Source organism: Plodia interpunctella, chromosome 14 (assembly GCF_027563975.2).
Source record: "Plodia interpunctella isolate USDA-ARS_2022_Savannah chromosome 14, ilPloInte3.2, whole genome shotgun sequence".
Lineage (NCBI taxonomy): Eukaryota > Metazoa > Arthropoda > Insecta > Lepidoptera > Pyralidae > Plodia > Plodia interpunctella.
The window spans coordinates 2,488,656-2,515,932 of NC_071307.1; the positions used below are offsets into that span (position 1 = coordinate 2,488,656).

At 36.0% G+C, this 27,277-nt stretch overlaps 1 protein-coding gene and 1 long non-coding RNA gene across 2 annotated transcripts in view; both read left to right on the top strand.

Moving 5' to 3' along the window:
- Window positions 1–27,277, top strand: part of LOC128675458 (uncharacterized) — a 90,157-nt gene that overhangs the window by 43,893 nt on the left and 18,987 nt on the right. The gene's annotated exons all lie outside the window — the stretch shown is intronic.
- LOC128675457 (uncharacterized) lies at window positions 9,456–16,843 on the top strand. Its single transcript, XM_053754881.2, has 2 exons — window positions 9,456–9,902; window positions 14,871–16,843. The coding sequence occupies exons 1-2, from the start codon at window positions 9,895–9,897 to the stop codon at window positions 16,630–16,632; spliced, it is 1,770 nt and encodes a 589-aa protein (XP_053610856.1). The 5' UTR covers window positions 9,456–9,894; the 3' UTR covers window positions 16,633–16,843.

Sequence of the window (27,277 nt, forward strand, 5' to 3'; positions counted from 1 at the left end):
GCTTACTCCCCCTATACCCCCCCTAAAGGGTGTCCCGGGTGTCCGCAAAACGGGGGCCAAGGGGGAACAGGGGGTAAGACGATATGGGCGAACGTGCGCGCCGTCAAGAAAACCTTGATTGCTTTTTTAATTAGTTTTTTTTTCTTTTCCCCTTTTCGCATCTCGGTCGTGCAAGAAATATGTATTCTATGTGTTTTATGTACGGGCTATTGATTAGTGTATTCAAAGTAGTGTTGGTTTTTTTTTTATAAATAGGGAATATTACAGAATCTTATCACATAAGACTGCAGCACAAGCTCTTGAGAAGTCACACTGATTGTAATTATATTTTGAATTATATTGAATTTGAAATTTTGAATTATAGTTAGCCAATTTGTATATGCTAATATATGCTAACGTACCTAAAACTATTTAATATGAACGTTTTATGTAGGTCACTGTTAAACACCTTAACGTTAACAATTTGGGAAACATTCTTTACATGCTCAACGATATTGTCACAATTTAAGTACCAAATACTAAATTTTGAAATTTATTTTTAAATTTTTAAAACTTAAGATGTTATTTGGTAACGTATATAGGTAAATATAAGAAGGATAAAACGTCCAATCAAATCAACAGCTTCTAAAAATTAATTAAAATAAATAAAGCCTTATCGGCAAGTCTATCATTTAAAAATTAATCAAGTGACTTTAAAATTTACCATTTCTTTCGAAATTGCCGAATCGACTGCGCGAAAATGGTCGGAATGTCTATCCAGTACAATCAACAACACATCCAGCTGCTTAAAATAGTAAAGCCGTTATTGAGTCGGCATAGGGGTTGGAGTGTTACTCGATAAGCAGTGGACTGTACCAAGTCATAATGAGGGGAGAATGGGCAAAATCAGAGAGACCATACGCGTTCCGGCACGTACAGGCAGTTCGAGTGACGCTTGGGCGTTTAAAAAAAAATTAAGTTCTTATTTTAAATTTTTTAGCTTTTATCGTTTTTGGAGAATTTTTTTGGAAAGCATAATAAAGTCATCATGCGTCATGATCGATCAATAAGTTAATAATATTATTGTGGATATTAATAGTTTAATACAATAGTTTAAACTACTTAAGTATTTTATTCTTACATATTATGTCAAACAAAGTCCTCTGACAAACTCAAGAACTACTTACTGCGCGGATTTTCTTGCGGTTTTTACCAATAGATAGTGTGATTCCTTCGGAGGAAGGCTCCGGTATATAATTTATGATAATTTCACAGCACGGATCCCTAATTTTTAATATAATTCTAAATGGTTGCCACCTGGCCGCTAATTTTGACACTATTAATTTACTAAAATATGGACTTTAAAAAAATATAAGAAAGCGCACGATACGATTATAATTATTATTATTTACTCAAACGGTAAATTATATCTATTTGATATAAAGATTATAACCATTACTTTAAATTTTACTAAATTACACTAAGTCTTTCTGAAATTACAAACAGTGAAGCGTAGTACTTGTGAGTCTTAAATTAGATGTGTGGGCGTTAAGAGTGGGTTCAGACTAAGTAAGAATTGGATTTAGAATACGTTAAAAGGGTTGAAAAAAAAAACGCAATTTTTTGTTATTGATCACATTTTTAAATAATAAATAAATATAGATGACTCACACAGATTGAGCTAGCCCCAAAGTAAGTTCAAGACTTGTGTTATGGGATACTTGTTCATTGATACTATATGTTTAAACATAAACGTACAAATAGATAAACATGTATGAAAATGTATGATTAAAATTTAATCTCAAAATAAAAAAATTCACACCTTTTTAATTTTGAAAATTTTGTTAAGTAGGTATACTTGTTTCGCAATTTATATTATAAATAGTTTTTAATGTTATTTTTTGTGTATATCTCCTTTTCAACAAGGTGGCCACTCAAGAAAATCAAAACTGATCAAACCAACGCAAGACAACAATAATACAAAAAAAAACAGTAATTAATGTTAAACGAAGAAAAATGTCTCTCTCCGGTAAACACAAAAAGAAAAACATATCGGCATTTCTTTATAAGACACAATCATTCACATTTTTAATTAATCATTACTGAAATGCGAGAAGGAATTTCCCTTTTCACCCCATCTGTCAAATTCTTATATGGCACACACACAAACAGGGCTCATATAAAAAACACACGCACACAGGCGCGGTTTTAAAATTCGAACGTCCCCACTAATTTATACGTTCTTTCGCTTTCATTATAATTATTATTCTTGGCAATTTATTTTCGCACACGAGGGGGTAGTGTCCCCGGGGGGCGGTGGGGGGACTTCTTACAAATTCCCGTTTTTCGGCGGAACTTACGCACCCTTTTCTTGGCCCTTTTTGTTTTTCATTACATTAACTTTTGAGTCGGGGATAATATGTTGTGTGTGTGTGCGTGTAATCAACGACGTACGAGTATGTATGCGTTTTTGAAAAAATATATATTGATGATGTAATGACGAAACTTTTAATGGTTTTATTTGGTTTGTATTTCAACGTATATACGTATATATCAAACTTAATTCAATAATCAAAATGTTCTATCATATTATGCACCACTTCTATATTGAAATAAGAATCTTAGAAGCTTACTCAATATTTTTATAAGGTACAGTAATATTTAAATATAAGTTTGTAGCAATACTAAACTTGTGTGTAAAAATAATCACCAAATTGTTGAAATAAATTAAAAAGTTTCTGGAGAAAAACAAAAATGTTCTATAAAATGTATTTAATGAACAATTTCAACATCACTAAAGTCTCGGAGATAACTCCCTAGAAAACTTTTCAATGCACAACACCTCAACTACCCCGTCTCCACAATTTTACTCGAAACTTTAAAGTACACAATTTACGTCTCTCCTCTAACGTTCACATGCGCAAGAAATGGCGAAGAACTCCCACAAAACAAAAGCGATTACTACAGACTTCGACTACTCGAAAACAAAACGCAATTTTCTCTTAAGAAAATGAGGGAACTCTTTCTCCCCATTGAAAAATCATCAACACCCCCCCGCGTATGTACACCCCCCCCCCCACCGGGTGGAAGATCTACGCCGCCGACTTGCGTACGCTTTAATTAAAAATAAAACATAAGAACGGTGTAACTGGATGAGCCGAGGAGCGAAGGAAAAATGAAAGAGAAAGCCGGCCACCCCAGGGGGAGGGGAGGGGTGACCGCGTACAAGTCAGTCGCTGTGAGACCGTTGGGGGGAGCGGACCTCCCTTCGCATGCTGTGTCCCAAGAATGACATCACTTTCTTGTCGCTAATGAAGACAACATCTTAGATATATTTTTATTACTCACTGATGTATTTTTATACGCACATTTATTGCACCATTTATTTTTATACGCTTTACTAAATTCCTTCAACTTTTGAAACTTTACTTTGACCTAGTTTTGACAATACAACTTACCTATATTTTATCAAACATACTTTTAATAAGAATGTCTCTCTTGAATGCATAATCTTGAAGTAAGTATTGTCTATTTCAAAGTAAAACAAACAAAAGTTAAATCCGATTCCCTCAATTTACTCTTCACAAGTCGAATATATAATGCTAATAGTCGTCGCGACGTCTTGACAAAACAAAACGTCCAAATGCAAGTCTAGACATTTTAATTTTCCTATCTCGAGGCTTTAGATCAGTCTTTTCATTACACGTTACATGTGCAGGAAATCGGGAAATCTTTGAGGGTGACATCGTTAGTGAATAGTATTACCGTTCAATGATGGCTTCATTTTTTCTTTTTTTTTTTTGCCAGCCAGTAATGTGATATTATGATACGATGTCGCGGTAAGGTTTTCTTAATTCAAATTTAATTTTATGGAAATATGGTAGGATTTATACTGTTTCAAACTAAATAATATTTTTTGTAACGTCGTAAGATGATTATGTAATGCAATTAGCATAATTTTCAACCAAAGTGTACCTAATTAGTTCAATATAAAAATGAAATGTAAGCATATAAATAAAAAAGTATGCAAGCATATTCATTGATTCAATACAAAATTATCGTTAATACCCATTCGAATATCGGAAAAGCGATTCACGAAAAATGTAGTAAAAACGCATTAAACATCCGAACTCTATTCATAACCCGATATGAACCCGGACTAATCAATTCAAAAGGGGAAAAACGGGTAAAACGAACACACGTATTGCGAATGCTTATGAAAATTGTGGAAAATCTACGGTTGGTATTACTTTTTTCTTCGTCTTCTGACTGTAAATGGGTTAGAAAATTGAGTGAGCGCATGCCCCAATCTTGTTACGTGTGCAAATGCATAGAGCTGTTTGTTTTTTATTGGCTCTGTTGGCTCTGTTTTATACATCTGGTTTTTTGTTTTGAGCATGTAGACGATTTGTGTAAATCCGTGGAGTTTATTGCATTTTGTTTACATACTGTCTTATGTGTATTTTTGTACTAAAATAATAATCTGTTTATTAGATTTGGCTATTAGAGAAGTTAGAAGATGTGATTGGCCAGAAAGATTTTGTTTTTTTTTTGAAATGTTAGTAATTTATAGTTTGAGTGGATAAAGGTTTTTACTTGACATATATATGTTAGTAATCATTAAAATAGTATTTAGTCTTTGCATAATAGAAAACGTTTTTCTTCTTATCACGGTTGTTTTTCCTAACATAAAACTATTTAAAAGGATTTGTTATAATTGTCACACATAAACAGGGGCGCGTGTTCAACTCCCGCTCGGTTCCAGAATTTTTTCATCTCATTATTTTTTTCAAAAATAAAACCATTTTTTTAATTAGCCAGATAGTTTTCAACGCAATTTTATTGCGCATAACAAATACACCTATAATAAATCCGTATAATATTCATAAGAAGGAGGGTGCCAGTATTAAGCTTAGCTAGGCCTGCTTAATGATCCAATTCCTGTCATGTTCAGGAAAGGGTTTACCCCCTAAAAAACTTGAAACAAACGCCGCAAAAACCGAAGACGTTCTCTCTATCGCACCCCCCTCGGGGGGGTGCCCCCCCAAGGAGGCAGCGTGAATAATTATAAAAGAAATAAGATAGACATTGACTGGGCCGCGTCAGTCTGTAGATGAATAATAATGGTTTTTGTTTACGTGTGTACACGCCTTTATGAGTCGTAACGGCTTTATAGGCTGAAATATTGTTGCCGAAATAACTCGGCCTAATAAAGGTGTTACAATGCAGCCGTTTAGTTTTAATGTGGGAAATTTTGGCGCGCGAAAATGTTAACTCTTTTCGCGATTAATTTTTGAATGGGTGATTTTTATATTGTTTCACGAATCCAATAGTTGACGGTCGTTAGGCAGAATTTAATATTCTTTTTTCAATTTATGTAATTGAGATATTCTGATTTATTCGACATCGGAAATTTTTATTATTCTTTCTCTCTGAGAAACATTTTTACAGTAATTATTATATAAGTAATCTATTAACATTTAATACGTAAAACGGTATATTCAGTACAAAATTAAACATCCTTTTAGTTTCGGTTAATTCGCATACAAGAAAAAAATTAATTCAGTAAAAAAATATTAACACTATAAAGCGATCTCACACCTCACTAGGTACAAATAGACCTGAAATCAAATTCGCAATGTTTAACACTTCGCAGCAAACGAGATTGGCGCGAGTGCCCGCCATTGCGAGGTGCATGTAAGGACATCGGCTAACAGTTTTATAATAATCAATTTATGTCGAGCGCAGGCAGTGCCTTGGAGGGAAATGGGGTAATGTGGTGCGCCGTCTTGCGCTTTTTTTTATTACTATTAAGTCAATTAAATAATATGTTATTTAGTTGACTTAATAGTAATAAATAATTAAAAAAAGCGCAAGAAGTCATTAATTTTCAAATTTGAAACCCATCTTGAAAATAATAATGAGATTTAAAAAAAATCTAGAATCGAGCGGGAATTGAACCCACGCCCTTGACTCTCTGGGACAGTATTCTTCACCGTTGAGCTATCGAGACAATGCCAGTGCTGGCGAATTAGGTATTGATCTTTCGCCGACGCACGCAAGTTTTTATCTTGCCATCATCATCATCATCACCATGGGGCGCCATCTTCGAATTAAGTTTGGAGGTCAGCATACGGAAAAGCTCGCGGCTCATAATTTTTTCATCTCATAATTATTCTCAAAATGAAGTTGTGCATATTATGTGACATATATAACAAATCCATTTAAATTTCTGAGAGACATTTTTGAGGCCCATCCACCGCGTCATTTTGACCACTGTTCGCGCGCTGTGCGACAGTGTACTCACTTCGATAGTTCTTTGAGTTGTCGCAAACTAAGTTACCCAGCCGTGATTACTTTTCCTGCACTGTGGTTCGTATCGAGCGATGTTTATTGCTTCCACTCCACTCGCCCTCGGATCTGAGCAAATAAAAGGATTCAGGTAAATTGAAATATACTCATTTCAATCACACTTACAAATACAATAATGCTGTACTTCACAAGTTAGTTACATAGTTTACATAACTATTTTTTTTCTAAATTACTATTTTGTTATTATTTATTTAATTCTCATTTATAGATTTGTATAAACCCATAGATGATAAAACATGTATTAACCTATCAACACCAATTTGTATATACTCATGTTTCTTGCAAACAAACATTTGTTTTTGTCAAAAAATAAACAAAAATATCTCATTCGTCTGATTTATGCAAGCACTCGCAATATGGAAACCGTCGCGGTGAAAATATCAGTGGAAACAAAGAAAATAAAACTAAACTGTCGCTCATATGCACAAAGTATAATTAAGAGTTGAAATGAATATTTAAATACTTTTTGAGCGCCCTCGACGGCACAATGACTCCCCGAAATCTAGGAAGATACGTATTTTTGGAAGTTCAGATGGAGGCACACCGAGATTCGGATCTCGGTGTGCCTCCATCAACTCTTTTTGTCACAAAAATCACAAATTTAAAAATATAATTACAATTCAATCAGACCTCTCTCTCACCTCCGCATATGTTCGGTTAGGTTCGGGGCTGTGAAGCCGCGAGTCGGGGTCGGCTCTAAAACAAATCTTAAAATTTTAAAAATTCGGCTTTGATTTTACGAATGGCCGTCATTCTTCCTTTCGAATATCTAGGCTAGGTATCTCTTCGTCGCCTCGTAATCCTCTTATGGAGCGCTCCTATTTTAAGGCGGAACCACACGCCACAAAGAATTTAATCAGATCAAGAAGAGAAAGATCTACCTACCTGTGAGTAGAATCAAAAAAGTATATGCATTAGAACTACTCGCGCAGTAATTGGTAGCTTATTGACGAATAAATACCATAAAAATAAGTGTAAAAGTGCGTGAATAAATGACTTTGACATGATAAAATGAACTTTATTTTATATTTTACAATTAGGCTCGATGTGTCCTCAACCTTACAACAGCGGAACACGTCAAAGATACAGATATAAGTCGCGAGGGTTGAAGAGTTTGCCAAAAATTATAATTTTAATTGCTACCCGTTATCTGCACCCCTGCGTGCAGACGTTCGGGGTTGTTCTCGATATGATAATTTTCTGAGGCTTAAAAACTGAAAAAAAGTGTTAATTAAGTTTTAATAATTGGACTGAAGTAATCGTGTACGGGGCAAATGTTTCAGATCGATAAATCTTCTTTTCGAGTCAAATAACAGGGAAATTATATTAACTCAGACGAGTAAGAATAGCTACAGCAGTTGGCTTATCATAAATCTTTTATAAATGCAGGAGAAGGGGTATTTTGGACTCCACTCATATAAACAAATAGATTTGGATCCATGGCGTACTTATAAACATGAATATATATTATTATTATTATTTTAACCATTTTCGCGTTCGGATTCTCTGTGACACAATTTCGTCAAATGACGTGACACAGATTTTATTTTCTACACAGTCACACTATTAATATGAATCAATATATATAAAACTCTTCCGTTACTGGTTGACTGCGACTGACTGACTGACAGACAACGTATAGCCGAAACTAAGCTGGGCGTAGGAAGCTGAAATTTGGCACGAAAGCACAAAGGCACTAAGAAAGAATTTCGGAATATTCTCACAGGAACGGGAAAAACGGGATGTTTACGATTTTGCGCTAGCGATGTCGCGGGCGTCAGCTAGTAATAAATAATTCAAAAATAGTTTAACTCTAATTGCTACAATCAAGCGACCAAAATACATCACTTTTACTACTGCACAGAGGTTTTACTAATTCACCGTTAACATGCAGGTGACTGTACTTATTTTTCATTTTTTTAATCAGAGCCCTAGCAAAAAATAGGTAACTCTCATTTCCTGAGAATTAATGAGACAGCCAAACATACACGCACAAAACAAAGGGCACCCGAAATTCGAAAATAAAAGTCGCTAACAATTTCCCTTTAGTCATTATCTGCAACTTCATTTCGTGGCTGGGTTTTGAGTTTTATTTTGGATTTCGATATAAAGTTTTTATTTTATTTTAAATACATGTTCTTCTAGAAATACTTCACTGGGCGGTACCGGCTTTTTTACTTTCTCTCTATTGTTCTCTTAAAAACCCCCACTTCAATTTTCGTGATTTTACAACCTGCCACCTGTCTGACTTGTACCAATGAGCTGCCAAGGATATGTGTGCTTTAGTTGCCTCATATGACATCCACGGGAGTTATAGAGTGTACTTATTATATGTATCTTAGGGCAACTGTTGGCACAATAAATAAATATTAGGACATATCACACAGATTGAGCTAGCTCCAAAGTAAGTTCGAGACTTGTGTTATGGGATACTAACTCAACGATACTATATTTTATTATTAACATCCAAGACCCGGGCCAATTAGAAAAAGATCATTTTCCATCATGACCCGACCGGGGATTGAACCCGGGACCTCTCGGTTCAGGGGCACTCACTTTACCACTGCGCCACCGAGGTCGTCAAAGTGCTTTATAATAAAGAACAAAATATTATTCCTGCAATCCAAAGATGTCATAGGAAGGATAGAAATTCCGATTTCCCCCCACTTATGAGTGGTGTATTTAAACGAAATCAGCGGAGTTAATCTCGAGGTAAGATTACTACGTACTGCAGTCAAGTTAAATAGGTTTGGTTTTAGCGACGTCGGGATCTTACTTGAGTAATGCTGAGCGCTGAGGGACGGAAGGAGTTCGTATCGATGTTTATATGGTATGTTACATTGAATTATCGATAGTCGACGGAATCGAATCACTGACGCACAGATAAAAATAAAGAAAAAATAGAACAGCTTTAAAAACATAACAAAGAAAAATAAACGGGTTACATTTCGGGAGTGCCGGCAGAAGTGACAACTTGGGCATTTTTGATGTCTTACGAATTTTTGATCAGGTCACGTGTCCTGACGCGAGTTTAACATTTTTTACCCTGCCGCTAAAGAAGTTTTCACTTCCAAAACAGCAAAATCAATGACCTAAAACGTTCGTTACGCGCAGCTAATACATGTAAAGTGCAGCGCAAGCGCCGGCCTGGATGCACCGCGTGACGACAGTCGCCTACACGTGCCGCCGAGTCAGCGCAACGTGCCTTCAAATCCGGGAATTGCGCGACACATCGCGCAATACTCACTTTTGGTTCTAACATCGACCATTAGACTTCATTTTAGTTTTATGTTGTAATTTTATTTCATTTAATAAATTAGTTAAATAAATTTTGGTTTTTTTTAAAGTCTTCGGCTGCAGTAAACTTAACTGGCGCAGTCGGTAGGATCTCGAGTCAGTTCGTGCGCGACAAGATTTCCGCTATATCCCGGTTCGAGTCCCGCGTGACTGACTGGCATTCCAGCCCTCATCGAGATCGTCGAATCTACGGAATCTGCAGCCCGGAGGTGTATCCGAACATTGATACAGCAGAAAAACCAAGATATGTATATGTGAGTACTTTAGAATCATTCTAGAGTTGCTTTCCTTTATTTTCCTGTATAATTTAATTTATCCAAGATTTTCCATCCGAGGCAATCGAGGACCCTTAGTAATAGTAGGAGTAGAGATATTGACCTCCATAGAAATTTAAATTTAAACGAAAGTAGTGATAGTTTTAATTCGTTAATTAACATGGCACAACTAGATGATATTTGGAAGGCCCTTCGACTGGTGCCTGAATTTGATGGTAACCCAAACGTTTTAACGAGATTCATTGGCTTATGTGATCAGTTAGTAGAACAATTTATTTCATCAGATAATGCCCTTATAAATGCGGCCTTAATTAACGGGATCTTAAATAAAGTGACTGGGTCTGCCGCTCGCCTTATAAATTCTAATGGTGTACCAGATAACTGGCAAGGTATCCGCAACGCTCTGATCAATAATTTTGCTGACCAGAGAGATGAAACCTCACTTTATAATGATCTTGCACTCCTGACTCAGGGCTCATGCACCCCGCAAGAATTTTTTGAAAAATGTCAAAATCTTTATAGCACTATTATGACTTACGTTAGCTTACATGAAACTATTCAGACTACCGTACAATCTAAACGCGAATTGTATAAGAAACTTACTTTACAGTCATATTTGCGCGGTCTAAGAGATCCGTTAGGATCGCGTATAAGATGCATGAGGCCTGAAACCATAGAGAAGGCGCTTGAATTTGTTCACGAGGAAATGAACACCTTGTATCTGCAACAGCGAAATGAAGGCAAAACTCACCATATGCTTCTTAGTAAAAATAATTCAGGTTATACACCACCGCAACAAATTTCGCATAATAAGCCGTTTACTTTTAATATGCCTGGGCCCTCTCGCCCACAGCCACAACCTATGCAATTTGCACCCCGTGCACCTATAATGTGGAAACCTAATTTTAGTGCTCCTAGTAATCAAAATATTCAATATCGCGGACCTTCACGCACTCAGCAGATATTTGGTGCTCCACCTCCTAATTATAATCCTCGCAGCAATGTCTTCGCTCTACCCCAACGACCCCAAAATGCGAATAACGCACCGCGACCTATGAGTGGTGTTAGCCACTTTGCGCCTAAACCACTACCCCCATCTGGACATGACTGGAGGAGGTTTGGTAATCCACCACCCTCCAACTATTTCAAAACTCGTGAAATGAATGTTAACGAGTGCTACGACTATCAGTACGATCCCTATAATGACTCATACGATAACCAACCCTATTTCGTGACCAACCCTGACTTAGACTATTACGAGCAAACAGACAACCCTTATGATAATAATGAAGAAACCTACCCCTCTTACTATGAACCCCGTGAGATCGCTGAAAATTCGTGTGGCAATGACCAGCAGGATTTTCACAAAGGCAGTCCTTCAGACAAACAAAAATAGAAGTTAATCTACTGACTCAGCGACAGCTCCCGTACATAAGTATATCTGACCCACCATTAAAATTTCTTATAGACACAGGAGCTAATCAATCTTTTATTAGTCCTGAGAGTGTAGAGAAATATTACCCTAACATACCCTTGACATATGACCCTTTAGAAATTTCTAACGTACATGCAACCACTCGCAGTGACTATTCAGTTACATTACCATGCTTCCCTGAAATTAAAGACAGTGGCGAAATTACCTTATTTCTTTACAGATTTCACGATTATTTTGACGGTTTGATAGGATTGGACCTACTCGATAAATGGGAATCTAATATCGATCTAAAAACGAAAACACTTAATACAAAGAATTCAATTACTCCCATACATATGTATAATTCGCGAAACTGTAACTGGTACGAAGATATTATCCCAGCTAACTCGTCAAAATTAGTTAAAGTCCCAATTAACACATGTGACGGCGAAGTAATAATTCCTGAACAAACTATATCAAATTGCTTAGTACATGAATGCGTTACTATTGTAAAAAAAAATCGCGGTATAATAGAGATCAGTAATCCAACTAATAATGATCTAATATTTTCAATGCATATGCCGATTAACGCAGAGGCTTTCAATATAAATAGCATAGGCAATGGACAATTAAACTCTTCACGAGTGGAACAAGTCCTTTCTCGTTTACGTACCGACCATCTTAATGATGAGGAACGTATTAATTTACAGAATCTTTGTTCTCGTTATGCGGATGTCTTTTATATAGAGGGTGAGCCTCTCACATTTACGAATAAGATAAAACATCACATCCGTACTACTGACGAAGTGCCTATTTACACGAAAACCTATAGGTACCCTTTTATCCATAGGCAAGAGGTACAACAGCAAATCGGAAAGATGTTAGAACAGGGTATAATCCGTCCATCAGAATCCGCATGGAGCTCTCCGATTTGGGTAGTGCCCAAAAAAACGGATGCCTCCGGCAAAACCAAGTGGCGTATAGTAGTGGATTTTAGAAAACTAAATGAAAAAACTATTGATGATAAGTACCCCATCCCAAACATCACGGATGTGTTGGATAAGCTTGGTAACTGCCACTACTTCACAACCTTGGATTTAGCAAGTGGATTCTATCAGGTAGAAATGAGCCCTGAAGATGTCCCTAAAACAGCGTTCAACGTAGAGCATGGGCATTTTGAATTTTTGCGTATGCCCATGGGGTTGAAAAATTCACCCTCTACGTTCCAACGTGTCATGGACAATGTGCTCAGAGACCTGCAAAACACCATTTGCTTGGTTTATTTGGATGACATAATCGTCTTTAGCACATCACTTCAGGAGCACATGGTGAACCTGGAAAAAGTATTTGCCAGATTAAGGGAATCCAACTTTAAAATTCAGATGGATAAGTCTGAATTTTTAAAATTGGAAACATCTTACCTTGGTCATATCATTGGCAAAGACGGTATCAAGCCTAATCCCGACAAAATCGAGGCTATCCAGAAATTCCCAATACCCAAGACAGCAACAGAAATCAAACGTTTTCTTGGTCTGCTTGGCTATTATAGAAAATTTATCCCCGATTTTGCCCGGATTACTAAGCCCATGACACAGTGTCTTAAGAAAGGTTCCAAAATTGCTCTTAACAACCCTGACTACATAAATTGCTTTGAACGTTGTAAGATTCTTCTTACCAACGATCCAATACTACAATATCCCGATTTCAACAGGGAGTTTGTTCTCACTACAGACGCATCCAATCTGGCTATAGGTGCAGTCTTATCTCAAGGCCCTATAGGTTCAGATAAGCCTATTGCCTACGCTTCAAGAACACTGAACGATAGTGAGACAAACTATAGTACTATTGAAAAGGAGTTGTTAGCGATTGTTTGGGCTACCAAATATTTCCGCCCATACTTATTTGGTAGAAAGTTTAAAATCGTGACTGACCACAAGCCCCTCCAATGGGTAATGAGTCTAAAGGAACCTAATGCTAGATTGACTAGGTGGCGGTTAAAGTTAAGCGAATATAACTTTACCGTTATCTATAAGCAGGGTAAAACTAATCTTAATGCAGATGCTCTGTCCCGTGTGGAAATCCACAATGAGGAGATTAGTTCAATAGCCGTGCAACCGTCAGAAAGATGTCCATCCTTATCTCGATCCACCACAGTTACAGCACATACGAGTGCAGAGCACCCTATTTTAGAAATTCCGATCACAGATGACCCTCTCAACAAATTTCACAGACAAATATGTTTAATGGTAGTCGGCGACATAAAAAGACGCCCCGCTATTAGCAAACCATTTGAATCTCATATTAAAACAACTATACAGTTATCAGAGTCCAATCTTGAAATAGACACTATCAATGCAATTAAAGAATACGTCAACCCCAAAGTACGTACAGGCATTATTATTATTCCCCCCTTAGCTATGTACAAAATTATCCCAATTATACAAGAAAATTTTAAAAGCTCAGCTATGGACCTTGTCTTAACCAAGGTAGAAGTAGAGAACATTAAGGAATACTTGCAACAACAAAATATAATTAGAAATTATCATGAAGGAAAAACTAACCATCGTGGCACCAACGAGTGCTATCTAGCACTGTCACGAAAGTATTTTTGGCCCAAAATGAAGGAACACATATCAAAATACATAAATGAATGCAATATCTGCGGAATGGCAAAATATGACCGCAACCCCATAAAGCAACGGTTTGCTATAGTACCACCCCCGTCTAAACCTTTTGAAACACTACATATTGATCTGTTCACTACTGAAAACGAAAAATATTTAACTTTGGTTGACGCATTCTCTAAATACGCACAAGCATACCATCTCCGAGACGGAACGGCCCTAAGTGTAGTACAAGCCCTCATCAAATTCTTTACACACCATGGCGTCCCTATAACTATAATTTCTGACCAAGGTCCTGAATTTACGAACCAGATGTTCTCGGAATTTACTAAACTTCACAAAATTGAACACCATAAAGCCTTGGCTCACAATCCTAATAGTAATGCAATAGTTGAACGGTTTCATTCTACCATCCTTGAGCATCTCCGAATTCTCAAATTAGAGCAACGCAATGAACCCGCTATAAATCTTATGCCATATGCTGTGCTAGCATACAACAGTTCCATACACAGTTTCACGAAATGTAGGCCCCTCGACGTTATTACAGGTCATTTCGACCCACGTGACCCGGTTAGCATAGATATGAATGAACATCTTCTCCAACAGTATATCTTAGATCACAAACATCGTATGAACAAAGTATATAACATGCTGAACGATACTTCACTTCATAATCGCACCCAACTTACTGAGGCTAGGAACAAAGACAGACAACCTGAAAAAGAATACACCCCTGACCAGCAAGTATTCGTTCGTAACCCCGTAGCTAGTAGGCAAAAATTAGCACCCCGGTTCACACAAGATGTAGTTTTGGCAGACTTGCCTATACATATTTACACAAAAAGGAAAAAGGGACCCATTGCTAAAGCACGTCTCAAGCGAACACCTAAAATAAACCCGTTGTTACAGGATCCTCCTGACCATCACCCTTCATCTGACCATGGCACAAGACGTGACGCTTAATACCCTCGACAATGGACCAGGTATCCTACCTTTCAAACTTGGACCCACTAAAATGATCACTCACTACCACTCCTTCCTGTACTACATTGACTTAGACATGATTTCTCTAACAATAAACTCAGTTAAATCCCAAATTGATTCATTTAGATCCGATCTTAATAATAAAACGGCTTCTTTATACGAACCCCACATCTCGCATCTTTATAATAAAATAGAAATGTTACTCGAACAAATTCATAGCTTCCAACACACCCGTAGCAGGAGAGGTTTAGTAGATGGTCTCGGTTCAATTATTAAGAGTGTCTCGGGTAACCTCGACTACACAGACGCTATAAAGTATGATAATGCAATTAAAGTACTACAAAATAATGAAAAACAATTAGAAACTGAACTAAATGAACACATAAGTCTAGGGAAGGAATGGATAGCTAAACACTCAATAGTACTAGACAGTATAGTCAAAAATCAGAATAGGTTAGCTAATTCCATTGATCATATTTTAAATTCAGATGCAAGTAGAGATTATGATATGATTAAGTATGCCCATCTAGCTCAATATCTTATTATTATATCAGACAATACGGATAATTTATATGAAGAGATCCATAATCTCGAAAATATGGTAGCCTTCATTCAAAGTAAAACTACAGCTCACTATATGATTAATATTAGCACGTTAAATAGTACTATAAGTAGATTAAGACAGCTCTATTCTGAAGAGCAGATAATTAACATTGATTTAAGGGAATATTATGAGATAATTAAGACGGGATCATATTATGTAGGTAATAAATTAGCTATAGTTTTCATGGTACCGATTGCTTCCCCTCTCACCTATACACTTTACAAGTTATCCATCGCTCCTAATAAACAAAATCAAATACTTGTCCCTATCCAGCCCTATGTAGCAATTCAGGAAACTGATTCTATGTACATAGCGACAGAATGTCCGAAGGTCAACACTTGGTACATATGCAAAGAAGAGCTGCAACAAAAGATTCGAGACAATGAAGATTGTATCCAGCATCTCATCATGGACCAGTCAATCAGTTCATCTTGTCAATTCATTCATGCAAACCTTACCAGCTCAGCCCTCGAGAAGCTAGACGATCAACACTATACTATCAGCCTGCCAACCACAACCAGACTACATATATCCTGTAGACAAGAGTATTACAAGAATCTCCAAGGAACCTATCTAGTGTCCGTCCCGCCTAGTTGTATGTTGAAAACGTTGGACTTTGTTATCTCAAACGTTCAGAATCGTATTAAAGGACACGCTGTACAAATAGCGGAACTACCAACTGAGGAGCTCGCCACATCAAAGCTTCAGCCAACTGTAAGACTAAACTCCATCAATTTAGAACATCTACATGAGACGAACGCTAAGATATCGCTACAGCATCCTGCGACATTACAGAAAAACGATCTGAGCAGCCTCTACCATACCACTATACCTTCATATACGTTATTATTTGGAACATTCATATTCGCCCTCATCCTGACATACTGGAAACTCCGTCGCAGAAGTTCAAAATCAAAGGATGAAGATATCCCGAAGGCTGATTATCCCGATGGACATTATTCCCGTATCCAAGACATCAAGCCTAAAGATGTGAAAATCGACATCAGCAACATTCCGGCAATATCCTCAGTAAGACCTACGGATAGTTGCCGATCTGCGGGGGGAGGCGTTACGCGCAGCTAATACATGTAAAGTGCAGCGCAAGCGCCGGCCTGGATGCACCGCGTGACGACAGTCGCCTACACGTGCCGCCGAGTCAGCGCAACGTGCCTTCAAATCCGGGAATTGCGCGACACATCGCGCAATACTCACTTTTGGTTCTAACATCGACCATTAGACTTCATTTTAGTTTTATGTTGTAATTTTATTTCATTTAATAAATTAGTTAAATAAATTTTGGTTTTTTTTAAAGTCTTCGGCTGCAGTAAACTTAACTCGTTGATTGTTTTGTTTTTGTTGATATTATCATATTTTTACAGTCAGCGCAGGTGGACGAAAACGTGTATTCTGTGACTTTGTTTACCGTATCGTCTAACCGTCAATCGTTACAGGCCGTCCGAAACTACTTTCACCTGCTTTGGGTAAATACCATTCAGTCCTTACTCCAATTGCCATCAATCTGACGTGCTTATTATTAGGTACTTTAGTTTCATGACGTGTCCGAAAATCGATACTAAATCGCCGTCGTCGTGCGGTAAAGTTCTCAGAAGGCTGGCGACATTTCCTCTTTGTAGGGCCAAAGTCAAACCTTGGGCAAAATAGTCACCAGCCCTTGGGAGACATCGATCAGACGTGCTAAACTTAATTTCAATTCTTACTTATCGATACGATATTCTATCGATACCACTCAATCCCTATCTGGAAGGGGGGGAGGCTACTCATGCAAAAATCCCGTCTCAGGTAAAATGAAGTCACGAGAGCCCGAGACACAGACTGAAACAAAACACTTTTTATTATGCCCCAAGACGTCGGATACATTATGTAGTGCTGTACAATTGTCGGACCTTTGTTTTCTACTTTTTATTACAGGACATTTTGAAACTGGACCTGGGCTTACAGAAATTATAAATCTGAAATACATTGGAAATTACATATCACTCTTCTTTACCAAAATTAGACGAAATGGTACTAAGTAAAACCAGCAATACAAATGGCGCCAATATTATTATTTTTTTATTGATTTGTTGAAAATCTTCAAGTATGTGTCAGTAACCACTATACAAATTAGTACACTCAACAGCACATAAACCAATAAAACTTATTTGCTATTTCGTCTTTATTACCACCGTCCAAACGCCCATGTGCTTTGGAGAACACATGGAGAACACTTTCAGTTGCACCTGCAATAAAATTTGTAGGCGCAAGAAATAAATTATCCAGAAACAGTTTGTAAAGTAATTTTCTTATATCTCTCTCTTGTATATTTGTTCTCTGTAGGTATGTTCTGTAATTATATTTTTTTAACAATTTAAGGTCACTTCCGTTTCGGATTACCTCATTTGGCACTCATAAAGTAGCGAAGTCTGAAACAAACAAGACTGGGTCCTTGAGACGCCATCTCTAGTCTTTATGAGACTGTAAAGTGGGCTTTCTTTCTATCTTTTTTTAACCCTAACTCGTGTTATGACTTTTTCTTAAATTATAGATTTTATTATAAATAACTTAATATTATATTAAATAGATTATATTTATATTACTATAGATTGTAATTATTAAAGTTAATTTGTATTTATTTTTTCATCGATATTAAATTGAGAGTAACTGCAATAAGATGTCGTGGTTTTATCGTGGGTTATAATAAATAGGCACTAGGCAGTAGGTAGCATAGTAAGTTTATTATAAAACTTAAGGTAAGACCCTTATTGGGTCTGTTCTTATTATTTTATTTAATGTTTATAATTTTATCACGGCCACCCTCTTGCCTCGCTAGCTTGATCGTAATGTTTTCGCGTCAGTGTTCGAGCGAATTTAGAATTTTAAAATTTATGACAATAGATCCAAATGTGCCAGCGCAGGCGAAATACATCGAAAGTGATTCCAAACAAACCGTAGCTGCGTTACAAAGTTATTCTCCAAACAGACTTTAGGGTTTCATACCGCAAAAGATAAAAACCCTTCCCTTGAAGGAAAGGTGTATGAGGTATTAATAAACAATATGTTTAATCATTATTGATATAATGCTGTTGAAGTCGTAAAGCTTTAACAGCATTTTTTGTACCACAATTTGATGTGTTTCTCATGGGACATATAAAATAAAATTAAATGTCAATAAACATCCATTGTTAATATAATTAGAGAACTACACAAATAAAAGCCGGTGATCGTATAAATCCCCCCTAATATTTATCTAAATCTGAACGATCGTGCGCGAGCTGTCGATATCAGTAACAGTAATGGACACCACCGACACGCCTCTATGTGGAACGGAGGGTTGTGTCCGTTTCGGCACGATATTGACAAATTAATATATTTAATGTAGTAATATTTAATATAATATATTTATTTAATAATGGAATTTATATTTCTTTATTTTCAAATGTTCTGTGATTTCAACCCTATCACGGATACTAAACGAAATACAAAATTATTTAATTATTATAAGTCTGTAGTCGTTAAGTGTCCAGCAAAGGGTAGAAAAAACAGTTTATTTTAAGGGTTAACGTAAGACTAGTCTTAAACGAGCAAAACAGGTATGAACAACAACGTTAACACTCGCAGTGATAATAAAATTCCATGGAGAATAATGCAAATGAATGCAATGAAGCATAAAAATATTATGCTAGTTTGCGGATTATAATATTGTTTGGACTGACCAATTTTCGTCGAAAATTGGTTATTACATTTACTGCAAAATTCTATTCTCGAAAATAATTTAGAGCGATTGGAATGTAATTAATTGACATAAAATTTGAACTCAAAACTTTCGGCTCAAAACGAATCCAAAAAGCAAATAACAATTAAATTACAGCTTTTATAAAACGCAAACCGATGCGATGGTAGAAATTTTGACAAATTGGTTCGAACCCTAGTCGCGTGCCAAGCCCCAGTCAACTGACACATCAAAAACTAAATACGCACCATTTTTCGAATCAGACAGTTTTATTAATCCACTAATATCCCTGTCTTAGTGTATGAACAGACTTAACAAGAAGCCAATGGACTCTTAGCTTATTTAGAATTATTTTCTCTCTCTCTCATTTGAGTATTTTTCCGGTTTATTTCTCAGCCGTTGAGCTTCGGAACTCAGGGTCCGCTAAGATTTAGAGTAATAGTAAGTGCAGGTTTAAATAACTACTCATATATTTAACTTAATTAAACTCTTCAATTATCTTTGGGCACTATTGAGGAAGTAGCACATAGCCCAGTAAAAGAGTGAGGGCTCTGGTGATTGAAGACAAGAAAATATTGGAACAATAAAAAAAAAATACATTTCTTTCATTTATTAGAGTCTAAATAGGAAACGGCTATTTACAACAAAACGTAGAGAAGGTTTCAGAATATTCTAGATACGAGTACACTGATAACTTCAGTATCGAGTATTTTTGAATTTATATTCCATGCGGCAGTAATATTGGTAAATATACTATCACTGCATTAACATTACCATATGCAGTTGCAGATTAGTTGGGAATAACTTTTTACTACCTCTATGTCTACATTTTATGCCAGTTACATTGACAACTTGAGCGCTATTTGCTTGTTTTTTTTTTTTCAATATGGCGCATTCGATCTTGAAAGTGGAATATTTTAAAAAATGAAAAATTATAACCACACACAAGCAATACACTTAGCGAAACAGAATCACACGACGTTGGCCAGAAACAGAACACATTCCATTTTTAAAATATAAAAAGAAAGTCTTGTAAAATTCGTTTCCCGCTCACAATATTATAAAGCACCCCATTCATGATACAATAGGGTTTTGTGTGTATTTTTTGTTGCACGGTTGAATCGCATGACCTGTCAGACGTGTGTCACAATGCGAACGTGTATGGGTGCACTTTGTGAATTGTTTTTGTTTTAGCCTTGTATTTTGTTTCCGTATTTTCCGTACCGTTTTTCATTCAAGAGCGTAATGCTACGTGGGATTCTTCTAGACATTTCCATTGCATTCGAGATGTATATGAAATGGAATGAGTGTAGCCTTAGGGTAGGATAAATTACTAATGTTGCTTTACTCTGAATACACTTTAATAGAGACAGGTGTTAATTTACGAGGTGAAATTATTCTCAGTTCAACGTCAGGAAATAATAATTTATAGACTACGTCTTTCTTTTCAAGTGCGTTATAGATAACACTTCTGATTTGCATAGTATGTTATTACGCTTATGAATAATTTAAGTTGATATGTTTTATATTAATCCGGATTGGTGTAATTTGTTGCTAATTTATCATCTTCATCAAATTCCAGAGGCTCTTTTCGGTGGAGTTCTTTCCGCGGCTCTTTCTCAATAGTTAATTATATAAATAAATATATTAGGACAAATCACACAGATTGAGCTAGCCTCAAAGTAAGTTCGAGACTTGTGTCATGGGATACTAACTCAACGATACTATATATTTTATAACATATACATATATAGATAAACATCCAAGATCATTTTCCATCATGACCCGACCGGGGATCGAACCCGGGACCTCTCGGTGCAGAGGCAAGTACTTTACCACTGCGCCACCGAGGTCGTCAAAAAAATTGCTTCACAACTCCTACTTTTTATTTTATTCGCTTGCATAATCTCTGACCTAGTCTTCTTTGCCCTGTCTTTCTTAATTACCAATTACTGTATATATATCAAATCAAAATATTACTGGTCAGTAATTATAATAACTACGTATCCGACCCATTAGCCAGTCAAAGCATGTACTAAAAAAGAAAAAAAAAAAAAAGGTGTGAAAAAGGAAATGGGCCGGAAACGTGTTATTGTGATTGAAGGGCGTCGAAGGCGAGGCATCGATGACGTGTCGTAAACACAGCCGGGTTTATGCTCAGTATTTTCCCAATTTATTCCCAAAAAGTCAGCCTAAATCTAAGACAAAACTATACAGACGACGGACGAGTGAAACCAAACGAGACAGAAGATTTTTGTGCAACTTCCGGGCCCATACAAAGTGGCAAATTGAGCTGGACACGTGATTAAAATTCAAAATTCTATATTCAATTTAAGATGATATACATCACAAAAAATACTTAAACTAAGTCTACTGCCGACTTCCGAAGCGCAGGTGAAGAAGAAGCGGCACAACAAACTTCACTGCAGCCTTTTCTTCAAGGACGTCAATTAACAAAATGTAGGTAAATTAATCAAAATGCTCTAATAAAATGCGCGGACATCTTTTGATGAGAAACAAAAGATGTACATGCTCTGTTTCGTTTCTTCTCATGTATTTTCTTCATCTTTTTGAAAATGGAAGATAATGACGAGCTCTATAGCTTTCTCTGTCTACGGCCATTGAACTATTTGATGGGTTTGCGCCCGACTTTTTGGGAATAATCTTGGAAAATTTTGAGCGTAAACCTATCTATAGTCGTAAACGCATAAAATGTTATGTCAGTTGATAACTCCGTTATTGGTTTAGTGCCATTAATATTACAGCGCGTGGAGTGTCAGCGTTATTATAATATATCACTTCGTTATATCATATAGAGTTGGATGCTAATGTAATTTTGTAATAAAATTGAATATTTTTTGGTCAGGAATTCACGCACACACGACACGATTTCTATCAATTTTGTATTCATGCACGCACAACAAGATTTCAATCGACTTTGTATTGAAACATAACATACATATACAGTTTGTAAAAAAAAAGAAAAAAAAACTGATTTTAACATTTTTTTGTCATTGCAACACCAAATAGAATGATTGGTTGATAAACATTTATTTTATCAGTGCACTCATTTATTTTATCACTTTCTTGACAGACTGTATTTCATGGCATTTGTCAACTACAAAATTTGTAGTTGAAAAATGCGATGAAATTTAATGTATGTTTTCATACTGCAATGTAATCTCTTGTCAATTTATGATTGTTCATTAGCCATTCCATATTTTATTTGGCTATGTTTTTACAACCGGCCATCACCCTGACTTCAACCATCCCATCCGCTGACAAGGCTATGTCATTTAGTCGCCTCGTACGACATCCATGACAGTATTATCGAGTGGTGCTATCCTATGGGGGAACCACACACCTCATACGTTTAAAAGACAGAAAGCGAGATGCTGTTTGTTAGCGAGTCGAGTTTACATCGCCATCAGAAGCTAAATAAAAAAATTACTTAAAGATTTTTAAATCACCGTTATAACTTCTCGGATGGACTCAGGAAGTCGTATCTCGATGTCCTAATGAGACTGGTAGTGATTGCTAAGAGTCGGTATGGGACCTACATTCCTAATGAACCCTTAATCATACGAGAACCAAATGAAAGACTATCACTACTCACGGAAAGGAACTCGCGGTACTGATGGCGGATTGGATGCATTCGCCCATATTGACAAAATTCGATATATCTGTCTGTAAGTAAAAGATCTGTTGTATTAAAAAAGAAAGAGAAAACGACATAATTAATTAAAATTAAAATGACTTATTAGGTTTATACTTAAATAATAGAAATGACGAGTTTAAAGGATATCTTTATTTCACGTTACGTTAGTAAATAACAAAACGGCAGTGATATACTTTTTAAGAATTCTTAATAAATAAGTCATATTCTTATTATATGTATACGAAAACTCCTTATGTAACAAAAAATACATTAAAAAGACTATAATAAAATGTAATCATTCCTTTAAAATTCGTGTCCGTAACGAGAGTAACCGTGATGTTAATTGGAGGATCGTTATTAATGAACCCGTTGGCGATGATGTGTGAAATACAATTTGAATTTCGAATCAGCATTTTCTATCAGAAGCCGTTCGAATATTGAAATTTTCCTATTTCAAATTCAATTTGTTATTGCAAGCATTCGAAATTTAAAATATGTAAGAAATCTATATTTTCTTTTTATTTCGTATTGTACTTAAAAGTTCAATGGTTTGAAACAAATTGGACAGAATGACTTTATTAAAATTCTAAAGTTAAAGTTTTTGTTTAGTTCTTTGGATTATTTTAATTAAGATGTCTTGATGTATTTGAATTCTAATCTTAGCTTCATATCTATACAAGGACTTATTGAAAAATATTTTCACTGTTCAATAATAAAATTGTATTATTAATCTAACACACCTACTTGTAAATTTTAATAGTGTACATTAAAAATACAAAAAAATATTATAATGTACTTTTAATAATTCGTCGACCTCTGGCCAGCAATAGGTCACAGGCGTGTCAGCCGTCTATTCGATTAAGAGATTGCGATTGCGTTCGTTATTCGATTCGTGTTCGAAAATTGAAACAGCAGGTATCGATGTATCGGGTAGCGAGGCGAGAAGATAAGGCCATCTGATTGACCTATATTGTTTAATATAGAGTCGGAACGTGACTCTGCTTACTTAGATTTAAAAAATATTTATTGCTATTTATTAACAATAGGTTAGCTTGTAGTCTACTTGAGGTCAAATATTAAATGGTAAGGCGTTTTTATTATCCATTCCGCATCAACAAAGGATGATTTATTATAATAAAATGGCTTCATAAGAAATCTATCATTCATCGTTTCATTATTAGTGTCTATTACACAATACATTTCAACAATACAAAATAGTCATGAATGGGCATCTTTATAATACTAAGAGGAATATACAATACTGGCCACTTATAAAGGTTAAGACAGACTACATACGTAGATTTTCCCATGTCATAAAGAATTGATTGGTGGCGTAGACATGAGTCACGTGATCCGTGAGGGTTCGCCGCAGACATTCCAATTTTGAATTTCGAATGTTAATTTGAAATGCAAGGGTGTGACCGCGCATGGAATACAATCCGAATATTGTATCAAGCTCCTTGTTACTTAGTATTGTCTACGGGAAGTGTATTCGATAAGTGACCTGAAAGAGGTCTATGTAAATTGGTTGCTTAATAAGGTGTATTTAAGCCGTTAATGATAGCTCGGAAACTGCACTGTGTGGAAATTTAATGAAAGATAATTTTGTTTCCCTTGCAAGTTAGCGTAGCCTTTATGACTTATAAATTGTTACAGCGTTTTTTAAATATATTTTCATTTGTATTGTTTTTCACATTAACAACATTAAAAATAATCTATTCATGTAAATAGATTTGAAATGACATAAGTAAGACCCAAAAGCAAAAAATAATTAACCCTGCAAATATCTCAAAATTATTAATTATTTCTAATAAAATTAGAAATATATAATCATATAGGTAAAGGGACAAATCTTCAAAGACAAATCACACAGATTGGCCCTAAAGTAAGTTTGCTTTGTGTTATGAGATAATAACTTAACGATACTATATACTTTTGTTTTCAATTTAACCAGAACGCGGCTGGAATCTATGACCTCCGATGTAGCAGTCCTGCGTGATGACCAATAAGCTATAGAGTTCGGACGACCTGAGACCGTCATTTTCAATTCATAATTGCACGGTATTTCTGATATATGGATAAGTAAAGATCATGACATACATAATGAAGTGGCACCTAGCGTGACCAGTAGTGGATGGATACCCTTTGCCTTTATCATTTATAATTGTATGCAATACCGGTGATTCATTAAGGCGTCTACACATGAGGGCTTTCAGCAGTACATTATGAAAGGGCTCCTTGCGTGCGGAGCGCGGGAACCGGAGTGTGTTATGGCAACGTGTGGTTAGTGTGGATATGGCCTTAGATTGATTCGTACTGGCTGGTTTTCCATGACGTTTAAGTTCTTTTTTTGAATTTTTTTGTATTATTACGTTTCTCTAATCTCGCTGCATATTTTGTTAAAATTTGTAAGTACAATTTGTAGGAAATAGTTATATGACGACCTCGGTGGCGCAGTGGTGAAGTGCTTGCCACTGAACCGAGAGGTCCCGGTCGGGTCATGATGGAAAATGATCTTTTTCTGATTGGCCCGGGTCTTGGATGTTTATCTATATATGTATTTGTTATAAAATATAGTATCGTTGAGTTAGTATCCCATAACACAATCTCGAACTTACTTTGGGGCTAGTTCAATCTGTGTGATTTGTCCTAATATATTTATTTATTTTAATTAGCCAGTCTTCATTCGAATCTTACTTGCTGCTTAGTATCCAAAATAAAGAACATATGAACAATACACAACGGCCCCGCTTGTAAGGTGGGTCCGATGGACGTAACAGAAACGGAAACAACACACCCAGAACTGCAAATATCTGTAAAATTAAAAAAATGCGAGTTGAGGAGAAAAAAAGATTTGAAGTAAGTAAACATTATTTTCATACGGGCATAACCATCCCCTGTTATATATTCGTCTTTTTATAATATGTAAGGATATAATAGAAAAGTGTTCCTTATTTCAGACTTATCCTCCTTATTCTATCGTGACATGACGGATGGCTCGCGCTGGCCATTCGTTTTTGCCTTGTACGACACTCATAATCTATTCACGCTCCCATACAACACTCATAGAGCTCCCACATAAGATATATATATGTACTTATACCTAGTAATAAAGTCGACTTGGTCGGCTCGTTGAGTCTACTCTAGTCTTTTAGAACAGAGGTGAGCCTGCTCTCAAATGAATTTGGAAAGAAAATTACATAGCACAATTGCTTTTGACAGTAAGTAGTGCCATCAATATACCTACCCTTTAAGGATTTACTAAATAGTAAATCCTTACAGGGTAGGTATATTTTCTTGAATAGCGTTCTTTATTTTTGTTTTTTAATTTCAAGCACATTCGTTTTTCAAACCGCTCTCTCCAGCCAACCGTTAATATTGTTTGACTTTCCATCATTTTAATACTATACAATAAAAAGGAAAAATACATATACTTGTTTATTCTATGTAATTTTACTGCTAATAATACTTCTTTTATCAAAATCAAAATCAAATCATTTATTCAGAAATTAGGCCTTCACAGGCACTTTTTCACGTCATAATCTAAATTAAATGATGTTTACCAAAGCTACAAACTACTAGTTATTGCACAAATGAGTTTAGTATACGTATAGTCACAGCACATCAAGTTATCCTGCATGAACCAACCTTTATGGCGCGGTGATAGGGGCGAGTTTGCAATGAATTTGGGTAGGTTGATGTGCTGTTGACTGTGCTGGTCACTGCGAAAATTTCTCATTTAATTCGCTGTTCTCGTCTCGTATTTCGTGTAAATAGGGTAGAAACGGTATATTGTAAAATGGCGGAAAACAAAACAAACTATACGGCAGAATAAATCTTAATTTAGCAAACGAATAAATCCCGAACACATGGAGTGGCCCTAATTTATAAACGGGTTGGTTTAATCTCCCACGGCTGGGAGTACGACACGCGCCCACCATACTGTCCACAGATTATGCTATAATTCTGGTTTAGATCTGTTGTGTGTTATGCTATCCTGGTATTTGGTTGAATTAATTTTAACTCCACACACATTACAAAATAAAGTATTCTGCCGCATCTGTCTGTTTGTTTGCGATAAACTCAAAAACTACTGCAGCACGGATTTTCATGCGTTTTTCACCAATATATAATGTGATTTCTAAGGAAAGCTTTAGTGTATTATTTATTATGTTAAAATTACTGTCAAAATAAATAATTCATAAAATTTGTTCAAGTCTAAGGGTATCTCCATTTTTGGATAAAATATCATATTGTAATCTGACAGATAAACTAATTGCCAGATCAAACTGTATGATGCGATTGGCCAGTTAGCCCTATCTAATACTTGTGAAACATAA